Source organism: Accipiter gentilis, chromosome 8 (assembly GCF_929443795.1).
Source record: "Accipiter gentilis chromosome 8, bAccGen1.1, whole genome shotgun sequence".
Taxonomy (NCBI): Eukaryota; Metazoa; Chordata; class Aves; order Accipitriformes; family Accipitridae; genus Astur; species Astur gentilis.
In genome coordinates this window covers 25,873,255-25,895,805 of record NC_064887.1, presented here as the reverse complement: position 1 = coordinate 25,895,805, position 22,551 = coordinate 25,873,255, and the positions used below count along the sequence as shown (strand labels likewise).

The window sequence follows — 22,551 nt, the reverse complement described above, 5'->3', positions numbered from 1 at the left end:
ATATATTCACATCATTTTTCCACCACAAAAAGCACATACACACTTAATTGCAGGAATTGCAGCACATACAGGGAAATAAAGAAAAAATACATTACAGAGAAATGCAAAAGTAATCCTTTGCAAATGGATCGAGAAAGCTCCTTTCAAAAGCGAATTAGCTGCATAACAAGAGCAGGTGCTGACCTAGACACTGTTGAATAGATCACTACTTCTGTTAAATACAGAGAAAGCAAAGGCATTGTAAACACTGACTGAATCAAGCCATTCTTCTCAGGGGACTGATGATAAACCTCACAGGTATCATTTCAGCCCAGAGATGTTCCTCCAGATTGTCACAACTCAGTGGGGCTGTCAACTTGGATAGAAAAGGAACCTTCTCTTTCCCCAGCAGCAATGTCACAAGCATGTTTTTCTGAGTGACCTGAACAACAAATGCCCAGATCTGGATGCTCTTCGGTTGGGAACAGGCTGTCCAACAGAGTCACAGGCTCTCCATAACAGCACGGTGAGACAGCTGCCCTTTCTTTGGGGTTGACAGTTTTCCCCCAAAATTGAAAAACATGATAAGAAGTTCTAATGATACTTTTTTTTTGGTTTTGACTCATTTTTGAAGAAATGCTATTTAGGTCAGGTTTTGAAGATCTTTTTCCCGTATCAGTCTCTTGAAGAAATGCAATTGTGCCACAAAAAAATTACACAGGGTTCAATTGTATGTAGATGTTTGCAAGATATCCCATAATTTCAAAAGTGCATTATATTTGAAACTAAGTAGCCATTTCACTTAATTAAAACTTGGCTTTAGAGAACAGTTAATGTATGTATGCCCACTTGTGAGCCAAGAGGCATAACAAATAAGCAGATGCATGAAGTATCAGAAAAGGAGTCTGCAGTGAATTGGAACTGTTTTAAGTATTAAAAGAAGAAATACTATGGGGAGTTCAGACAAAACTCAACTACCTTGAACTCTCCTCAACTCTCAACCCGGAGTTAGACCTTTGCATTTTAGAGCTGTTATTATTCTGCACTCCATGTTATGCTTAAAATAATTTAAAATGCTCCATACAGAACTGTTCAGAATTATGGACACCCTGAGCATGAACTGCTGAAGAACATTTTAAAGTGCATGTGACATGAAATCTGATGCTGTACTTATGCAGTATAGCCTATAAAGAAAATGGCACAGGCTAACACCTGAGGACACTGCAATTTTTGCTTCCAGTTTTACTTATTGTACTAATATTTGACATCACTGCAGAATATGCATCAATAAACCTAGATCTGCCATAAGTATTTCTAAGTTATTAATTGCTAACAGAAATTATTTATGAAGACATCCCAAGTTAAAATTCCTGTTTTGTGCCAAAGTGACCACCTTTCAAAATTTTAAGTACCTTAGAAGTTAGCCATGACAACTGGTACTAAGCATCTCATAACATTTTGGAAAATTTAACTAAGCAATAAAATATAGCTAACATTTATCACATATTCAAATGTTTTAATTAATAACATGGACAGCAGAAGTTAAAAAACAGAAAACCATATATGTTACTGTCAAACAAGACAAAAAGCTTTCAGCCAAACCTCATATGAAGAATTTCATGCAAATGTGGTTCCAAGAGATATTCAGCCTCACTCCCTGCTCTGATACGCAGCAGACTTCCCTTAGAATCCTGTTCCTCACAAAACAGCCGAACCAGCCTTACATTTGCACTACCCTTTCTTTCCACGCGAAACATTCTGGCTCTGTGCAACTATCACCATTTCAACTGATCGCTTAATACAACATGCTGCCATCTAATAGAAAGACAAAATAAGAGTGCAGAGACAAAACCACAAATAAATAATGCTTTTTCAATCTTTACAAGGATTGTATTATTTACTGTAAAAAGGTGAAGAGAGAAAATGGCATTCTTAAGGGGTATTGTCACTAGAGGTGGGCAATGCCATTTCACAAAGGATGATTTTGAGCTTCTTTGCTCCTGAGAAAAGAAGGTAGAAATGCTGATTACTTACAGCTCATTCCCTTTCTCTGTTCCAGCTAGGCTATTATATTTCAGAATCATCTTTGAAGATGCCACTTACTGAATTAATCAATCAATCAATTCTCCACATGCTAATACTTAAACATTCTGGTTTGTCACATCAAAGAGTCTCCGTCAAGAAGACATGTTATATAATTAAATTAACCATATCACAAAGTAAATTGTGCTTTTGATCAAGAACACATAACTTCTAAGACTTTGCTAGGAAATTTGCTTATTTGATCATATGATGAGTGGCTTTTTTGAGATCAAGGAAATTATCTTGTTAACTTTTTGGAAATGCACTGCATTGTTTCAAACAAGATAATGGCTTTCCTTTTTCCTTAACAGCCTACTTCCTTAAAAAGCTTGGGAGATGGACTGCTTTGAGCTAATCTATTCCTGTATAACATTTTTAAACACCACCTGATAGGAACAAAGCTCTGTCACACATCAGTATTTGTAAATCAACAACATCAATACTTTACATACACTAATATTCACTGGCTGAGTCTTATTTGTGGAAGTTCCAAGTCTCACAAATCCAAATTTACAAAGTTGCTTGCCTTGATAATCTTTAAATATGTTATCATATATTTACACTTAACTGAAGACAAATGTCTTGTTTTGGAGTAAAAAATGTAAAAATAGAGGACATATACAGCCATAAACTTGTAAATTACCAGACAAGCACCTAAATCTGCTAAGAAAAAAGCTAGCATTGGTTTCCAAGGTTAAACTAGAACATATGTTCATACAGCCAAAGTATCGGGACAAACATGTAACTCAGCATTCCATGTTTAAAGACAGAAAAAAACCTAACACCTTACGGAAAAAACAATATTTAGATGGCGGTACTTTATTTTTATGATGTAGTGTCACTACAAATTTATTTCACTGAATTTCAAGAAACACTTATTAATTTTCAGAGTAATATACCTCACATGTTGTAAGGTAAGTTGTAAAACATAAGGACTGGGAAATCTTTGATTTTTGTGAACCAGAAGACATAATATCAAAGTATATTTATCACCTCCAAGTGTTTACACACTCTTTCCATAAATTGTGTTTTGGTTTCACATTCTATGCTGCCTTTACACTGTGCTCTTAATCATATACAGAATCTTCACACAGTTCTTGCTGTGTCTGGAATAATCTAAAAAATTGCATAACTATAAATATGTTGTGAATGGTTGCTTATAACCCAAAAAAACATTTGATCAAAACCAACTGGAGTCATAGGACAGAATTCTTCTTTGGCAGACATGAACTTGGCATTCATTTTTGCAGTATTGAAATATTTATACTGATGGAGAAGCCCAGGCAGACATGTTTGTTTATTGCTTTGGTAACCTATGTGAGGTTGATATAAGTGAAACACCTTTGCAGGCTATTTGAAAAATGCAGCAGATACCTAAGGCTTTTAAAGTGCTCTGAGATAAGAAAGCTTTAATTTAATATGTCAGTATTCAATATGTCAGAGCTCAAATATTCTCTCAGAAGAAGTCTTAATGCATATGCATTATTAATGCACTATCTGAGGGAACAGATCTATCTGAGGTGAATCTGACCAACGTCATTAGTCACAGAGTGCAAACCAAATTTGGAAATAGGTATGGTAATAGGTAAGAGAATGCTTTTCACCTACCTTGTTTCTTGTGTACTAGCTGTCTTTAAAATTTAGAAAACCGGTGAGCTCTATCTACAATTTATGTAGCTTGCCTAATCTAAAATGTCACATACACACCTATCAGATTTGAGAATCAGTGAATCTTGGGATTATTTCCTTACAATCATATGATGTGTTCTGTGACCCCTGAGTTACAGGGTGTGAATTTATGTCTAACTGAAACGGTAATTTTTCAAAAACATATTAGACTGTACCCAAGTGGCTGCACAAACTCTGTGGTGACCTAAAACTTAAATACAGTGTAATTAAAACTAAAACCACTAACTTTTTGAGGGCTGTACAGCTTTCATGTCTGAAATCTCTTTTATTTGGATATTAAAAAAAAAAATCAGATTCATTAACTCCGTGCAATTAATGCATAACGTAATCACTATAATGATCATGTGTTTCCCACTGATTTTTCAGGCATTACTAATTAGACATGACATTATTATTGCAATTTCAGTAACAATGTCAAAGCAGAAACTACAATCATAGTACTTCTGAAGGTGAAATTTTAACCAAGTACATTAAAAAAGAAGGTCTGTACCTCTGCCTGCAAGATATATTCATGCACTTCTCAGTTTGTGAAAGAGAGATGTTGAGTAAAGCCTAATTAAAAGGTGTGTTACAACACTGCTGCATGACACTTTGCAATATTGGTTCTGTACATCTCAAAATCCAGCAGTATTAAACTCAAGCTGGCAAGGCCCTGAGCAACCTAAGCCCTGCAGGAGACTGAAGCAGACAATCTCCACACACCCTTTCCAACCTTTCTTCTTTCTTTCTTCTATGATTACATTTTAAACTGCATTTCTGTGTAATATGTTCCTATCTAGGAATATATACTGAAGCTAAATTTGCTAATGGCCATTTTTAGAGTGATTAACAAAGCACAGTTGAGAAACCAGAGAAAGACTTAATTAAATTAGCAAACTGGACATCACAACGACAAAATAAATTCAGCACAAACCAGCATAAGATATCACATGCCATGTTACACTAATGGATTCAGATATTCTAAGTCAGTGGGAAAATAAAATATTTGGCCTTTCATGGAAAAGGTCTCTGCTGTTGCGAGGAAGACAACACACACCTGCTCCATGCTCTACTGTGATCAAGAAACAAACTACATACAAAGAAATATTTAGTGGATGGAAGCAAATGTTTAGTGTCAACATGAGACAGCTGTAGTAATAACATATTTTCTTTCAGTATTTATTCTATCATTTCAAGATGAAATAAAAGAGAATTAAATTGACCACAGCAATGACGAGAAAAGCAGTAGCTACATAATAAGAAGTTAAGCCTGACAATTAGTCAGCTAAGTAATTCCAAAGTAATATAACTGAGGTATATATACACATACAATAGAGGAGGACAACTTCAACTTTCAAGAAGTTTTTTCTTTTAATAAAGAATGGTTAGCATAAATTCATTGACACATATGTTAGTCAACTACTTATAAAAATAAGCTTTTTTAAAATAAGACAAGCATCTGTAGGAGAGCTTTCTAGGGGGGAGAGGGGGGGAGGGGGACGGGACATACCAATCAATGCTCCTACCTTTTAGCATAAGCTGAATAGCATAAAAGTATCAAATATTTCATATAATTTGTAGGTATGAGACATTACATATTTGTTCTGATTCTTCTGGTTGTTTTTAATACAGGAGAAAAGAAATAAGACACAATATGCTACTAGAAAATCTAAGAAAATTGCGTCTCACACTCGCAACCAGTTTTTGAGGTTTTTAATGGCTCAGTTACAGCAAATAAACCATGCACTTTATCACATTGCTGACAAACTTTCACTTAATACATGTTGTGTTGCTAATTTGGCTGAGTAATTTGGTACAGTAATTTGGCTGTACACTTTTATTAATATTATCTTGGATACGGAATGACTTTGCATTTAAACCAATGCTATTTGACGTGCTACATTAAATTTAAACATTCCACATCTAGTACAGTAAAGTCTTTGTAATACTATGTTTTAAAAGGTGCTTATTTACTCATACAGCTATAAGCTCATCCATTACTATGAACAGAGTTCCAAGAACAAAATAGCAACTGCTCAAATTAACCACTATCGCTGTTAAGCAGCACATCTCTCCCAAGGCAGTAAGTGGTTATGCTCCCCTTGTGCATGCAAAACTTCCATTCACATTGGTGAGGGACAGGCACACCAAGAGACAACTCAGCCATTTCTGATATGATGGCTCCTGTTAAAACGTCCTCCACTGGTCTCTGCCTGGTAGCTTTATGAAAACCTCCGAAATTCATCAGATTTACAAGTCCAGCCGAAGTTTCAGCTTCAAGAGCTTGACTGCAATGTTAACTGTGCTGCCCCAGTGTCCTAAATTCATTTTACTGTCACCTAGAAAATCCAGTGCTCCCAAATAACCAGCCATTTTGAACGTTGTACATAAACTTGAAAAAGGAAGGGGGGGGGGGGGGGGAGGCACGACAGGGGGAGGGACGGGCGACTGGGGACAGACACAGGATGGATGGACCACATGACACACTGATGACACATGAGATGAGGTGACCCAGCCTCAACTGTGGAGATTACTGTGAATAGGTCAATAGCATCAAATTCAGTGCAACCATGCTACAGTACCATTGCTGCTGAGGATGTAACATGTGTAGTGTACAAAAAGGCTTCATCAATAACCATTGTGAAATTCTTAGGAAAAATAGAAATTGAGGTGTTTTGGTATTGTATATTTTCTAAATAAAGCAACAGTGTCAGGAAAACAGCAAATACATACTGTAGCAACAGAAATGCTATATGAATAAAACCAATTTACTCAGTTTCTTATGACCAGTAACCCATCGTTCCCAACCTCCCTCACGACAAAACAACTCGCCATATACCACAGTAACAACAGAGCTGGCTAAGTAGAATATTTTCACAGGTTTGTGAAACTAGTTTTCTAACAGAAACTTACTAGTCTGAAAAGTAACACTCTAGAAATTGCATTGGGATTTCATCCTTCCTTCCTTTAAAGATTTTCCATATCAAGTGTGCTTAATGTATTCCTGCCTTCAAAACCTAAACCAAGGCCAGCCAGCAGAGCAGTGCTCTCCTCTAATTCATACTTCACCAATAACATAAGCTTCCCATATCTGGAGACAAATTCTCATCTCAATGACACCAGCATCTCAACAACAGATGCCTTTTCAGCAATATAACTATCATCACTGTTGTTCATACGCTGGTATAAACATCTAAGCTCCTAAAAAATAAAAAATTACAGCCTAGCAAACATAGTTATGCCAATAAAACCATTCTAGTAGCAACAAGGTTAATTCTTAATTTAAAAATAATAACAGAGATCCTAATGTGTTCTCTTGTTATGTTCTTAGATTAACACTTGCACAGACCTGACTTCATACAGAATGCTATCCCAAAGGCAACAAGACTGCATTGAAATTTCTGTCTGGAACTCAGTAAACACCATAATTTCTGATAATCAAAAAAGAACGTAACTCACCCCTTCAACTGTGCTGGTTTTGCAGTCTCAGTAAAATTTTTAAGTAATGAGAAGTATTTTGCCCATAGAAGCAGCAATTATAATTGAGTATGATGAATAATAGCATAATTTCAACCATGGCCACTTTTCAGAGCAGAATCACACCAGAACAAGATAACCTACACAGTAGACAATGAGACCCCTGAAAACAACAAAACAAACCAACCAATTGTTCGAAACTCTTGGCTTAGTTTATTCCCAAATACAAACTCTTGTGCCTCAGCATTCATTAGAATATATTTATTGCTACATATGCCAAGGTACGTTCTAGGAGAGCTGCTAAGGGAAATATGCTATGAAGTCAAATCCATGTAACGGAGTTGGGGGAAAGGTATAAAAACTTCAGAAAGCATAAAAGTTCCCCATTGTTTTCAATCCTAGTGGTTATAAATATAGGGGAGCAAAAGCATTGCCCAATGCAAATAATACCACTATATCATGTTGCACCTCAGCCCTGACCTGCAGCAACCCTTCTGCTCCAGGTCCCATGCCTCTGCATTACAGACTTTAATCACACAGGAAGAGGTTAAACTAGAGGCATGGGTTTACGAGTAAGACAAACATCCATGCCAGACAAGGCTGATGCCACCACTCATTTTCAACGACCCACTCCATCTGCCCAGGAGGAAAGAGTAGCACATTAACTTGTCAACCCTTCAGGTTCCGTTTTGTTCTGCTCACATAAGGCAACCAGCAGCAGTAAACCATTGTTCACAAAGGCATGCTCATGAGCAGCTCACGAGCGCTGGCTGGTGCCTAACACTGTGTGTAAGGATATGCAGCTGCACTCACTCACCACATGCACAGCGGTGGGCGTGGGTCCTGCACGGAACCATAAAAATGTTTGGGAAGAACGGAGGATACTCTCCTGGGAAAAAACATAGCTCTCTTGCTGCTCTCCTTAGCTCCCTGGCCAACTTTTGTTTTGTTTGGTTGGGTTTCTTTGTACACTGGGCCAGGACACCTGAAGAGTGATCAACAGTTGCAATGCTAAAGCTGATAAATCTGAGTTCCTCATGCTTTTCATACACGTTTTATCTGCGTTTAAGTAAACATCAGTAACAACATTACAGCGAGTGCAGCAGGGAGAGCACAGGGACAGAAAAAGGCAAAGTACTCAGCTTTCCACACACATACAAATAAACATATGTCTTCCCATCCCCCACTCTGCTACCCAGAAATTTTTGCCAACACACATGCCATTTTTGCCTTCAATAAAAATCAGCAAGATGGGAACCCTACTAAGCAGGCCATGTAATACCTATCCAGCCCAGGCTCTTCTCCCTAATGTTTTCGTTTAAATCACTAGCACTCATCATACTAAGGTTTTAAAACATATATATGTAGTTTATGAGCAAGTTTCGCTCATATCAGCTCATTAATAGCTGAATTTTTCTGAATCCACATACCTTTACAATCACATCCAAAACAATCTTTATTAAGGCACTCTCTCTATTTTCACTGGGAGTATCTCACTCCCCCTCACACTTCCTTTTTTTTACCATAAAGCAAGCATCACCTTGTCATCCGATTCCCTTGTTCACATGTTTTAAATTTAATCAGAATACCTGAGGTGTCAATAATCACGTTTCTCTTTCTGACAAAAATCAGAAACGGAAATAAAGCTCATGCTGCATAACAACAATGTAATCTGCAGTGCTGCATCTGAACAACTTTTCAAGAAGTCTAAAGCAAACTCCTCTTTTAGCTGAAAACATATAAAGGAAGCCAGCCTTTTGAAACTAAATTTAATAAGCCAAGCAACTGGTTCCAAACACTAAAAAATAAATTAGTTAAAAGCCACTATGAAAGATGCCAGGATCCCCTCTCAAATCATCAGCATCATGTTTCAAAAAATATATTTCAATTAATCAAAATAAAAATGGGAGAGGAAAAAAAGTCACTATTATGCTAGATATTTATTGCTAAAATAATTAATATTCCCCCTCGTTGCTTAAGACTGTATTACTAAAACAGTCCTAGCAGCAAAGTTAGAAAGTAATACATAGCCTAGAGTGCCCTCTTTCTTTTCCAAGAGAAGTTTCAGGGAAATAGTCTGTTCATGTAGATGTTAGTCAGTTGTTTCTCAGAAAGTCAAATACAATAGCTAACTAGGCTGTATTAAAAATATCTAAACATGAAAGCAGTTCAGCATTAATGAAGTGATATCCTTGCAGTGGTGATGAACATGATTCTACCTTAATAAAAATATACTTACAGAGCCATCTGAAATTGCTCAAGCCATTTTTTCTTCAAGTCTTTAGTTTTGCAATAAACTTCTAAACCATTTTGACCTTGGATATGAATGAGGTAGAAGCCATAAGACCACTGCATAAAAAGATTGGCAATACAAAGGTCATCAGTTATGAAGAAAGGAAAAGGGAAAAAAAAAAGAAAAAAAAGAAGCATTTGCACATTCCTTAATTCCCTTGTTTTGGGAACAGCAAGACCACATTATTGTGTTCACTTAGGAATGACTCTCTCAAACACTTCAATTACATCAAAATAAAAAAGTTGAAATCCCTAAATATTCACTCCAGCTTACATTTAAAACATAAAACTTTGTAAATAAATTGTATATACATTCTGAACTCCTGCAAAATGTTTCAAATTGCTGCTAAAATATACATTTTATATGAATTTGCAAGAAATATTTACCTTCTTATTTTCTTTATCAGTAGTGGGGTTATTTGTAATTTTGTATTTCTGAAGATCTATTATTTCCTTCATTTCATAATTATCACCTCTCCGTTTGCAAACAATTACAGCTAGATCAAACAAGAAGATATGCCTATGAAAATACAATATAAAGAAGGTTAAAAACACTCCAGAAAGCCAACACCCAAAGTCTTATTTTACACAACTTTGCCTGTGGCACTTAAAAATTTGAAGGTGAACAACTAAAGTACTGAATAACAAAACAAAAAAAACCCACTGAAAGTACTTCTGCTAGAGACTTAGTACTTGCAAGGGACTTAGGTGATCTTAGATGATAAAGTAATAGCTAACTTCCCATGAATCGCTTTGCAAATTCACTTGGTAAACAGTGCATAGGCTCTGTGAATGGACAGGAAAGTACTCTCAAGAATCACTGAGCTGACCTCAAATCTAAAAAGAGAGTTATTTTACAGGCTTTTAAATAGCAAACACCAGAAGTCATGCCATCATCACCTGTCTTGCCTTGCACGTTTGTCCAATGTAGTTATTCTTATTTCCCCATCACCTTGAGGTCTTCCATACTGTAAGAGGGAATGATTCTGAAACAGAAGTAATATGTATGATTCAATATAGCAAAAGCATCAAGATGACAGCACATTCAAATGTTAGAACATGCACTCCTTTTACCCCAAAAAAGGACTTTTCAGGCCTGAAAACAACATCTTTTCCTCACCATCAACTACAATAAAGAATCGGTCCATTCCATTTTTGTCTTCAAATGGGAAAATTTTTCCCATTACAAAAACACCTGAGTCACTGTACAAATACAAACCTTTAACTATGCAAATATATATTAACTACAGACAAACCCCTAAAATAGCAGAGATTTCTGTACTTAAATATTCATGTCATTCTAAACCAAGCAAAGCATACTTACACTTAAAATATTACCAAGAGTACTATAATTTCATCTGAAATGTGGAAAAAATATATCTATCAATATATTTGATCAAAAGTCATTTAAAAACTGTACAAGAAAAATATCACTTACCAAATTCTCTATAGATAGCTGAAACTGTCTAATTTCACGGAGCGTTTCATTATCTCTCTTTACTTCATTTACATATTGAGCCAAGTCCTACAGCAGCAACAGAAAAAGGGAGAAAAAAAAGTTTTCCATAACAGACCACTTTAATACCACTTTTTGGCAAATTTATTTCTAATTTTGTCTTTGACTTATCTGCATAGTTAGTAGTTTTTTAAAAAAAAATATCTTTTATGTTCAAAAATTACCAATATGCATGGCTAAATAAAGAAGGAAAAAAGCCTCTGCGTATCTTCAATTGTATTTACAACTTTCTTCCTCATATCCATTGAAGCACAAATTGAGTAGTAAGAAAGAGGGAAACGTAATAAATTGTAAAAAAGGCCTGATTTTTTCTGAATTTTGTTAATGGTTTATATTCAAGAGTAAAGACGGAAATGGAATTTATGCAGCACACTGCCAAAAAACCAGTCAACAACATCCAATATCAGAGAATAAGACAGAAGGTAAATAGAGCATATAGTAGAAAACATAGGTAAGGCAGCTCAAAAGCAGTATGCACAGTGTAACGTATCATAAGCCTGTGTGCTTATTAGGAGAGAAGCTACTGCTCCAGTAGTAGGATCTTGTTCTTACTGTTGCACCGCAGAGAGAAGCCATTACGCAGCAGATTTTAAAAGGGGCCTTTAATGGGATATACTACCTGAAGTCACAGGTTGAGATCATTATTGTCCCCTTTACCAGAACATGTACTGTACACATTTCACTACAGCCTTTAAAATGCTCTGAAAATGCTTGAGTAATAGTGACAATTTGCTGGGGCTTCTCTGTTTATGGCTACAGATGAGGAGTGAGCAGGAGTGGTAATTGGTAAGGTCAGGGATGCCAAGAGCAGGAGTTGGAAAAGACATTCTGATCTTTACAACTTGCTTTTACAGCATCCCTTCAATATGGTCACAAATTTGGAGGGTGGGAGAAACGTACATCTTCTTTCTAAGACAGTTTTAATCAAAATCTAAGAATAGCTGCAATCATTATGCTAGCTTCCCAAATGAATCTGTGCAGGATACACTCACAAGTCTTGAAAGAGTTAGTGTAAAAATGAAGTAGCCTCTTTTCTTGCTGCTAAAAGAAATCTGACGGCATAATGCTTCCTAGAATTTTCTTTCTTGGTGGGAAGTACCACTTTGCTGGCAGTTTTTCCAAAGACATTTGATTTTCGAGCAGGCACACCAGGGTTTTTAGAAGCAACATACCAATGCTGCACAGTTAACTTCTACTACACTGGCAGGGACTATTTTAAGAGGATACAGTACATCGGGAGGGTAATAATGCTGCAACCTTAAGAGGAGATGCTCATATCTGGGTTGTTTTGTGAGTGGGTGGGGGGAGTAGTGGTTTTTGTTTCGGTTTTGGTGGGGTTTTTTTCAATTGGCTGGTTATGTCCTGCCAGCCAGCACGTAACTGCCACAGCCACTCTGGCATGAGATTTCTTAATTGGTCTTTTATTTTCAGTCCAACAGCCACCAAAACCAATGAAGCAAACCAGCAAACAGGAAAGAAAAAAGGGAGGTGGAAGGGATTAAAAGCCAAGGTTATTTTCCTAGCCAGTTAGCAGCAGCCAGGATGCATGGATCGCCACTAGATGGAAGCAACACTGTGCCATCCCATTTCAGGCATCCTTCCGTGGGAGATTATCATGGTGGTTCTCTCTGCATTCACTGCACGAAACTGATAACAAAAAAGGGGAACCAAAATCTCATTTGTGAGCTGGTCTGTATTCCAGGCATTCAAGGCAGACAGTCACATAACATGAGACAGCTGTGTGACCCAAAACTAACCTCCGTGGATCACACATATTACAACAAGAGATATGACCTATGTCATGTTGGCTTCTTTCCCCCTTTCCCAACAAAGGATAGAAAAAGTTTCACAATTCCGGCACATGAATGTCACGATTCATGCCATAAAGCCAGCTGAAGCAGAACTGTGCTTCATTTCTGAAGCAGTGCAGAGGAACACATAATGTATTACCTTACACATAAGGCAGTACAGCTATACACAAAGCATTTGTTTGTACCACTTGCAGGTGAAGGTGCAGTGACAGATATTCTACCTCCAGAAAGACACTACTGCTTTCAAAGGTAAAGCCAGAGATCATATTACGATGACAGGAAAAAAAAAGTCTTGTAAAGAAAAATAATTGTCTTCATCTCACTGACCTACTTTTAAAAAAACTACTGACCTTGATTAGAATTGATCTACAGTGGTAGAAATATTCCTAAATTTTGGAAGCAAGACCAACATTATTAAAACACCTATTTTTCATCTCATTATATGACAGCAAAATGATACAGAAGTAAACTGAAATAAGGAAGTTCCATTTCATAAAACGTCCACTTCAGAAAACTACTGAACTTGCTTCCCAGACTTGAGCAAAGCCCTCAACTATATATACTTGTCCTGCCACACTCACAAAGTTCACAGTGACCTGTGAAAACATTTGATCTGCTGTGAAGATTATCTCCCCCAGGAAATACAGTTCTGAGCTACTATTTTAACTGCCAACAAAGACATAAATACTTCATTGCCATGAATACTTACCTTCATTGCATCAAGTGCCAGTTTTAGATTTGCCTTCTCCATGGGATCAGTAGTGTGCTTTACCAGCTCCTGTGGACAGAGCAGATAAAACCTTTCACCCACTGTCTGTCAGTTTATAATTGAAGTTGTCATTGCTCACCCTCACCCCACCTCCCCACCCCCCACAAAAAGAAAAAGCCAAAACCAGAAAATACAACCCAACATAATTCACATTTTCATCCCCACAGTTAGTAGCCTATAACTGAGTGGAGACTACTGCAAATAGATAATTGGCAAGTGTTTAAGAACGATTGCTGTATAGCCTGAACACTGACTTTAGCCGATAATAAACCATCGCTAATTTGGTCTGTCTAGCACTTAAAACTTGCCAAATCAGATCATTACTGTACGTGTGTGCTGAAAGCACAGGTAAACACTAGAGTTCATTTACACATTACTATACAGTATATAACCCCATTCCAAAGCCTGCACTTGTCTGCTGAGAGAGATGTATGCTGGCAATAAAATCTCAGCTAAAATGTGCACTGCTTAAAAGAAGTCATTGTCTCATTAAGCCTAAGATAAAGCTGACTCAGAAGACATATTTAAATCAAAAGTGAATGTTTAAAGAATTTTTTTAGCCATTTCCCATATGGAAAATAAAAGGGCTTTTTAGGTTTTTATGAAGTGAAAGAGTAACCTCTTGGGGAAGCAGGTTATTTGTTCTTTATAATTTGAGAATTATACATTTCAGCTAACATAACAACTTGCTAAAATCATAGGAAATGAAGGAATAAGTACTTATACTTCATATTACAATTCTAATAATTTACTGGATTTTTTTCTTTCAAAGTCTATAAAACATTTTTCTTGTACAATGTATACTAGTGTCACACAACATAGTGACATATTGTATATCATCTTTTCATAATATACAGGTTGATTATAAAATCATGACTCAGATCTCCTCAGTTTTTTTAAAAAAGCAGTTTACCATTCATTTTGTTTTTTCCAATTTTTCATTGATCAAAATATTGATGACATTTATAGAAATACTTCAAAAAATTTAACATTAGAGAACGCATGTTGCTCTGCCGAGTCAAAATTATGCTTCACATACAAGTAGTAGATCTTTTTAAAATGACATTTTACAAGCATCAGCAGGGTTGACAGTCTAATATAGTAATATATTTCTTTGCAGCTGAATTAATGAGTCTCCTGGCACAGCTCTCAAATTAAATTTATAAGACTCTCCACCCTTATTACAGGACTTACTGCAAAAGCTAATGCTTTGTGGGTTATAACAAGAAGCATTTCAAAATAAATATGGCTTTATTGTAATTTATGACAGCAAAGAAGTATCTTAAAAGTATGCTGTAGTATGGTCCAGCTTCCTCTTTTGGAGGGTAATGGCTCACATTTCAAAATACAATGATTATAGTTTGGTACAACTAACCATTTTAAACATAGCAAGAATGATAGGTTCAGATACTGAGGAAACAATTGTGGTTTATTCTTTTTTCCCCAGATATGCTTCAGCTCTGAGGAACGATTTCTGTAAGAAAACCTGCACTTGACTGGAGTTTATTTCATAACAAATCAGCCCCAAACCTATGGAAATGTCAATCGCATCCTTTTGATAAAGACCTTTAGCTCTCATTCTTACAATCCACTAGTGATAAACAATCACAGTTTTGCTTTCATCCCCCTTAAAGTTCAAAAATAAAATACCTGGAGCAGTAGGTGATATTTTAACACTCTCTGCATTGGAACCACTAAAAGATCCCGCAATGTAAATTTCCCATTATTGGCCCTCTTGGAACATTCCTAGTTCAAAGCAGAAGAAAGAACAAGACAAGAGAGTTAGAAAATAAAAATATCAAGTGATATATATGAAAATTTAGTGATATATGGGCCAAGCAACTATATTAAGCTTGAGATAAAGAATATCAACAAAATGAAGGAAAACAGCTAATATGGCAATGATAGCTAAGCAAAAAAAAACCTGGGTCTAGACAATTGTTCTTAGATATTTCAACAGCATGAGAAGAAGTAGAATAAACATCACAAAGACAACAGAAATTAGGCATTCCACTGAATTAAAAAAAAAAAACAACATTGCCTACAAGTACAGTGAAGACAAAAAATATTACATCTATCTTCAAAAAAAGCAAAAGATAATCTTGGAAACTACAGGCCAGTCTCACTTCAGCCCCTGCAAAAATTATGAAGCAAGCCCTCTTGGAAGCAATTTCTGGGAACATGAATGTGACTGGGAATATCCAGTGTCGTGGTTTAACCCCAGCCAGCAACTAAGCACCACGCAGCCGCTCACTCACTCCCCCCCCATCCAGTGGGATGGGGGAGAAAATCAGGAAAAAGAAGTAAAACTCCTGGGTTGAGATAAGAACGGCTTAATAGAACAGAAAAGAAGAAACTAATAATGATAATGATAACACTAATAAAATGACAACAGCAATAATAAAAGGATTGGAATGTACAAATGATGCGCAGGGCAATTGCTCACCACCCGCCGACCGGCACCCCGCCAGTCCCCGAGCGGCCATTCCCCACCCCTCATTTCCCAGTTCCTATACTAGATGGGACATCCCATGGTATGGAATACACCGTTGGCCAGTTTGGGTCAGGTGCCCTGGTTGTGTCCTGTGCCAACTTCTTGTGCCCCTCCAGCTTTCTCGCTGGCTGGGCATGAAAAGATGAAAAATCCTTGACTTTAGTCTAAACACTACTGAGCAACAACGGAAAACACCAGTGTGTTATCAACGTTCTTCGCATACTGAACTCAAAACATAGCACTGTACCAGCTACTAGGAAGACAGTTAACTCTATCCCAGCTGAAACCAGGACATCCAGCATGGATTCACCACAGGTAAATCAATGCTTGACCTACTTGACTGCTTTCCACAATTAAATGGCTATATCTGTGAATGGGTGGGGAGAGTCTACCCTGACTTTTCTGAGGCTTTCAACATCATCTCCCACAGAATCCTGATATCCAGGCTGGGATGTTATGCTCCAGATGAACTATCTACTAGGTGTATGAAAAACTGGCTAGATCGTGAGGCTCAAAGAGAGCAGTGATTAATGTTTCCTACACTACCTGAGAAACAGTTGCAAGTAGAGCTCCTCAGGGGTCTGTCCCCTGAGGGAGGGGGACCCCTCTCTTTTAATATCTTCAGCAATGATCTGCAGGAAAAGACAGAAGACACCCACAGCAAGTCTGCAGGCAATGCCAGATTGGAGGGTGCAGGTGACACTCTTCACAGCATGTCCAACAGGAACCTTGCATGAAGGCAACAAGGTGAAGACAAAGTCCTTCACCTCTTATGTACTAACCAGGGACATGCTAACCCAGAGGGCTGACCAGCTAGGGAGCAGCTCTGCTGGAAAGGACACGGGGGTCGTGGCAGACACCAAACCCTGTGAGGCTGTGGGACCAGGGCTTGTTCAGCCTAGAGGTACCTCCCAACCTGAGCGATTCTGCAATTCTGTGTTCTCAGCTGAGGTGTGACGATAAACAGAAGATGATCACTTCCCAAAAACACTCCTAACCATACTAATGTCAGTGCCAAACTCCATTCACTTCAGTGCCAGGATGTGTACTGCAACAGCTCACATATTCATTTGATCAGAGGCTCCAAAAAAAAAAAAAAGAAAAGGAAGAGAAACACATGCCTGTATCAGTCTAGCTAGTTTTTCCATCATAAAGTTTTTGACCTGGATGAAAACAGGGCATATACATAGAAACATATACAGGTGGTTTTATAGATGTATTTTTATATATAAATATATATAAATTTATATATAAATATGTATATATTAAAAAATACTGATACCTCTAACTTCAGTTTAACATCCTCTTTTGTCTTAGAGATGTTGTCTAAGCATGATATCGCTATCTCCACTTGACTGCAGTAGTGTCCATAAATAACCAATCTAAATCAAAGCAAGAGATAAAGAATAAAAGGAACATTTGCTTATTTAAGAATAATCCTTGATCATTTTTCACAAATACATTGTTAACAATCCTGCTTTTAAAAGGAGCAGTGCCTAAATAAACAAGGATAGGATTTAGCCACAGACTTCAATAGGCAACATGAATACAAGAAAGAATATTCAGGAGAACACAATTTTGATCTACTTCAAAATGCTATAAAATCATTGCAATTTCCTTCAATATTCACATGTATATGTTCTGATAAATACAGGACTCATTAAAAAGCAGCGTAACTGCTGTTTAACAGAACAACAGTCTGTAGTATTTACAACACTGCAGACTTCCAAGGTTGTCATGAATAAATTCTGTAACGCAGGCTTAACAGGATTAATTACAGCTATCCTTTAAAAAACTTGTAGGTTACCCAGACTGATCCATCTCCAACAGCTTCTACCAGCTTATATCCTGTGAGCTCTCAGATCAAAATAACAGTGGATGAAAACTTAAGAAATTTTCAATAGTTGTCAAGGGCAGCAATGCTTCTTGAAGGAGCCTGGTTTTATGACAGGAGTTTCTTGCCCCCGTTTGGAGTGTTTCTTTCTGCTAGTCCCATTGCGAAGTGTGCTGTTTCATTTCACCTCTTCATAAATTTCTTGAGGTGTTCCTTTGGATGTTTCAAATCCCTTTTTTGGGGGTCCCCATGAGCTTTCCATTGGGGTGTCCTAAATTTCTTTTTCTCTTGCCTAATCTTTACCATTTTTTCTTTTTTTTTTTTAATTCCTCTTTCACAACTGAAGTGATGATACTGATTTAACACCACATCTGATTACTTTTAATCACTACATGGTTAAGACACTGAGTCTACCTCCATCTGTTTCCTTTTTGTGTAATATAAACTTGAGTTTTCTTCTCAGTGTCCTTTTTTTCCCCTTTTAGCACACATTTCAGAACTACTTTTGAAAGATAAGCATTTTACAGAACAACTTCTTGTCCCCTAATTCCCTCCTACAGCAGCAGAAAGTCTAACAGCCTGGGAAATAACTATGTCCTGCTCCAACATGAAAGCTTAGACAGAGGGTCTCTGAAGGCAAGACTGTTTATGGGCAGGCTGGGACACCCTCCTCCCTCAGAAAACAACTCTCCTGTCTAACGTTTGCTGGATGCTGCTGTCCAGTTTCTCACAAGCCTCTTATTACTGCAACAGTCCTCCTTCCCCATCTCCCTCAAGCAAATCCAATTAGCTCCCACAGGTCTTTCCCACGCTGGTCCCAGGAGGAACTAATTTTTAACCACAACCCAAGGGCTACGTCAAGGTAGGTCAGTACTGTAGCCCTCAGTACAAGTGTTCTTCAGCTAAGTACCACAGGCTTATAAGTTCATCTACACAGTCCAACAGCTGTTCAGTGCTGGCAGAAAAAAACAACTTGAAAAGGTGGGTAAAAAAATTGGCAATTAGCCTACAGGGCATGGTATGCTGCCACAGCTACCCTGTTATCAGCTTGGCTGTTTTTCACAGTTTGAAGCTAGAGCATGCTTTCTTTACTGTTGCACCTTTGAACTTCAGGGTAGGGTAAGACCCTAGTCTATTCTCTCTTCTCTTTTGCACCTGCTTTCTCGTCTTTCAAGTTACCACTTCTTCTGTTTTCTTGAACCTGGAATAGCGTTAATATATATCCTTGCCTTATTTTGCCCCTTTTCCTTTTTTATAACATTTTATCTGGTAAACAATATGGGTACATGCTATAAAATACCTGGGATTATCTGCATGAAAAAAATGCTGTGCAAAATAAGCTATGTAAGTTTTGTTCAAAATACAGATGTTACCTGTCTATGTAGCAATATTGCCAAAACTGGGGGTAAGAAGAGGGAGGGCTCATATAGCAATAGGTTCCATTTTGACTTCCAGGCTCAAAGCACCAAATACTGGCTTAGTAAGTATACTGACATCAAATTCAATCCTGTTTCAGAAATGTTCGTTGAATAAACATATGGCAAAATATTTTCCCAAATTGAGCAGAGGTTATCACAATTAGTAAGAGTGCATAAATCTTACCTTTCCTTGTAGTTAATAAAAATTTGATATAGGTTCTGATCATTTTTGTTAACAATGGAATCATTGATGTCCTGTGTTAGACTCCTGTGAATTTTCACCAAATCCTTAAAAACAGTAATGGGGAGGAGGAAAGGTTTTTTAAAAACAGAACAACTTAAAGCTTTGAATATAAAAATAAATTATCTCATGATAGACACATTAATTTCAATAAATTGGAAAATAGATCATTTGAGAGTAGAACCTAATTTCAAGGTTTGCCACATCTTCCATACAGTGCAACAAGAAAAACTAAACTCCAAGAACTACCTATTAGAGACTAATTTATTCTAGCTTGGAATGTGCACTGTTAATTCATCTTCATTTTATAATGATAATTTTAAAATTAAGCAAGTCAAGTAAATGCTTTAGTGACAAGATAAAGTAATGATTCATGTCCCTGAGCTGTGAAAAATTAGTTTTGTACATCACATTGGTCAATTAGTGATGTTCTAGTGCTAAGTTAACTGCAGTCATAATGAGTTTCCCAATACAGCAGGCAACTAATGGCTGAAAGGCAAGAATATTACAGAAAGATTTGCTCCCTGACTATAGTAGTAACTCACCTTACTTGTTCACTATTATACAAAAATCTGTAAGCAACTATAGGAGACTTCATCAGCCTTAATACTGTATGGATACTGTCAAAGAAGTCACAAGAAATTAAGTCAAAGCAGGTTAAAAACTTTTGAAATTAGGGTAACTGACTGTAAGCAGCATACAGACCACTGCACTGAAAAACAGAGTACTGTTTAAAGAAAAAGCCATTGAAGATGGTTTAATGCAGTAAATTACATACTACAAAAATAATATGCAATACTGAGTTGTGAACTAAGTGAAAACATTTAACTTTACTCTGATGAAACTAAGAGTACATATGAGGTCAATCACATCACAGGTGAGGGAGCAAAAAGTTAAAACACATCAAATTCCATTGCTAGCAATTGTATGGCCATATCCTCAGTATCTTAAGTTGCACCAAAGATGTTATTATAGAAATGCTTCCCACATTTTCTCAGGAGTGTACAGGGACTCAACTAAGCAACACCCCTAAAAAACAGCTTAATGCTAAGGGGACAAAATGTCTTTTTATGCTTCTATCTCCAATTCAAAACCAAGTTTTAAATTAAACTGATGTTAGCAATATTAGCAGTTAATGAAAGTTCAAACAACTTCAGTATGTTACATGTACTTCCATCTCTCTTTCCCTCTGTATATCCATATATATGTGTCAATTCAAATGCATTCATAGGTGTACATACAAATGCATCTATATATGTGTGCACACATATATACATAGACAGATGTACATACAAATGCATCTATGTCTACATATATATACATAGAAATATACATACAGAGATACACACATAGAGCCATACATACATTTTATAGGCCAGAACTTTGAAATCTGAGCCCTAATGAAGGGCACTCTCTTTGGACTGGCGAGTCGTTTGGGGTGGTTTGGGGGCCAGGAGGGGAGGTTCTTAAAAATGAAATATATTTTGACATCAGCAGATGATTTTGTCCAGCAAGCATCTTTCAGAATCTATATAAGGAATATAGCATCATCCTAAAGCACTGATCCTTCAATACAACCCTTTAACAGAGGCAAATTCATCCTGTTCTGAGAACACCACACTTGCTCTCCACATTGCAGTTTGCTGTAGAGCTCTGCATAACAGCTATTTTTAGTTTAAAACATGCTTCCACTGCCCTCCAGCCTTCCTGCTGAGGAACTGCCACAGAGACAAGGTCTGAGCAGACAAAGCATTTGCATGCATTTTTGGCTTAGACAAGCCCTATATCTCTTTTAATGTTTTTGGATGCCTATGAAATGTTACTGGAGTCAGAAATAAGCACCAGCTTGTAACAGCAGAATACTGAATGCTGATAATGAAAAACAAAATAAAACAACCTAAATGTAACAGTTTACTACGTGTCTTCCTAGTTTCAAATAAACAGGGTTTGTTCTTTTTACTTTTTTTATCTGATCTCCTTGTGCTTCTTTAGTAGTCAATAGGCTGACCTCCCAGTTTGTGGTTACAGCATGTAAGCCTTTCCAGCATGTAAGACTTTTTTATACCCCTGTGCAGTGTTTCACGTTGGCTGGCTTTAGGTCTTTCAATGCACATAAGTCAACATGCCTGGGCACACAGAGCCTTAGGAAAGAGGTTTACAGGAACTTAGGTAGGGCACATCAGGGCCTTATTTGAAATGAAGAAGAAACATTCATGTGGGACAGAATATAAATTTGTTTTCAAAAGCCAAGGGATCTTTACAGGCAGCTGACACACTTCACAACAAGTAGGTTACCGATGTCTCCGGCAGTATTTCAGACTAATATTCAAAGAGAAGAAAATTACAGCAGTTGAGATTCAGACTGAAAACTGTAATAGCGGGACAAACATTGCAAGGTGTCAGGTATCATCATCAGTGTAATAACTGTTGTAATTTAATTTCTGTCAGGATGGTGCTGGAACAGCAACTAACACAGGTTCCCACAGAACAAAAAAAAATCCCCAACACCACCTCCTACAGCCTTGAGAGCCTGCAGGACATGCCAGAGATGGCCAAAACAGAGGTGATCTTTCACAGGCAATAAAGGTTTGACATGGCCCATGGGCCACACTCTGGGGACCCTTTCTTTACAGTGTGCATCATAAAAGAACATTCCTTTCATTTGTCTCTGTTGAGAGAGGCTTCACACCACGTCTGATGTCTTCTTTTAAAGTCAGATAAAGACATCTGCTGAATACTTTCATCAACTAAAAATATGTCAATTGTCATACTATTATGATTAGGCCAAAAATAAATGGAACAAAGTAATAATCACAGAAAACTAAGATTTCAGTCAAATAAAGAGGTCTCCTAGATACTTCACAGAGGATTCCTTATCCTTTCCAGTGCCATATTCTGAATCCAAAACTGTGAGCTATCCTAACTTCAAAATATCTTCAATGGTGACAGAGCCAGAGTAGATACAAGGAT

General features: G+C 37.1%; 1 protein-coding gene across 5 annotated transcripts in view; it reads right to left on the bottom strand.

Moving 5' to 3' along the window:
• The window catches only part of VAV3 (vav guanine nucleotide exchange factor 3), a 178,583-nt gene that overhangs the window by 82,837 nt on the left and 73,195 nt on the right, over window positions 1-22,551 (bottom strand). For all 5 annotated transcript variants that reach the window (XM_049808220.1, XM_049808222.1, XM_049808221.1 and 2 more), the window contains 8 exons: window positions 19,525-19,628; window positions 17,371-17,470; window positions 15,245-15,340; window positions 13,535-13,603; window positions 10,937-11,023; window positions 10,399-10,484; window positions 9,886-10,018; window positions 9,446-9,555 (listed from right to left, as the gene is read on the bottom strand). In XM_049808220.1, coding sequence (XP_049664177.1) covers window positions 9,446-9,555; window positions 9,886-10,018; window positions 10,399-10,484; window positions 10,937-11,023; window positions 13,535-13,603; window positions 15,245-15,340; window positions 17,371-17,470; window positions 19,525-19,628 — 785 coding nt within the window. The remainder of the gene's footprint in view (window positions 1-9,445; window positions 9,556-9,885; window positions 10,019-10,398; window positions 10,485-10,936; window positions 11,024-13,534; window positions 13,604-15,244; window positions 15,341-17,370; window positions 17,471-19,524; window positions 19,629-22,551) is intronic.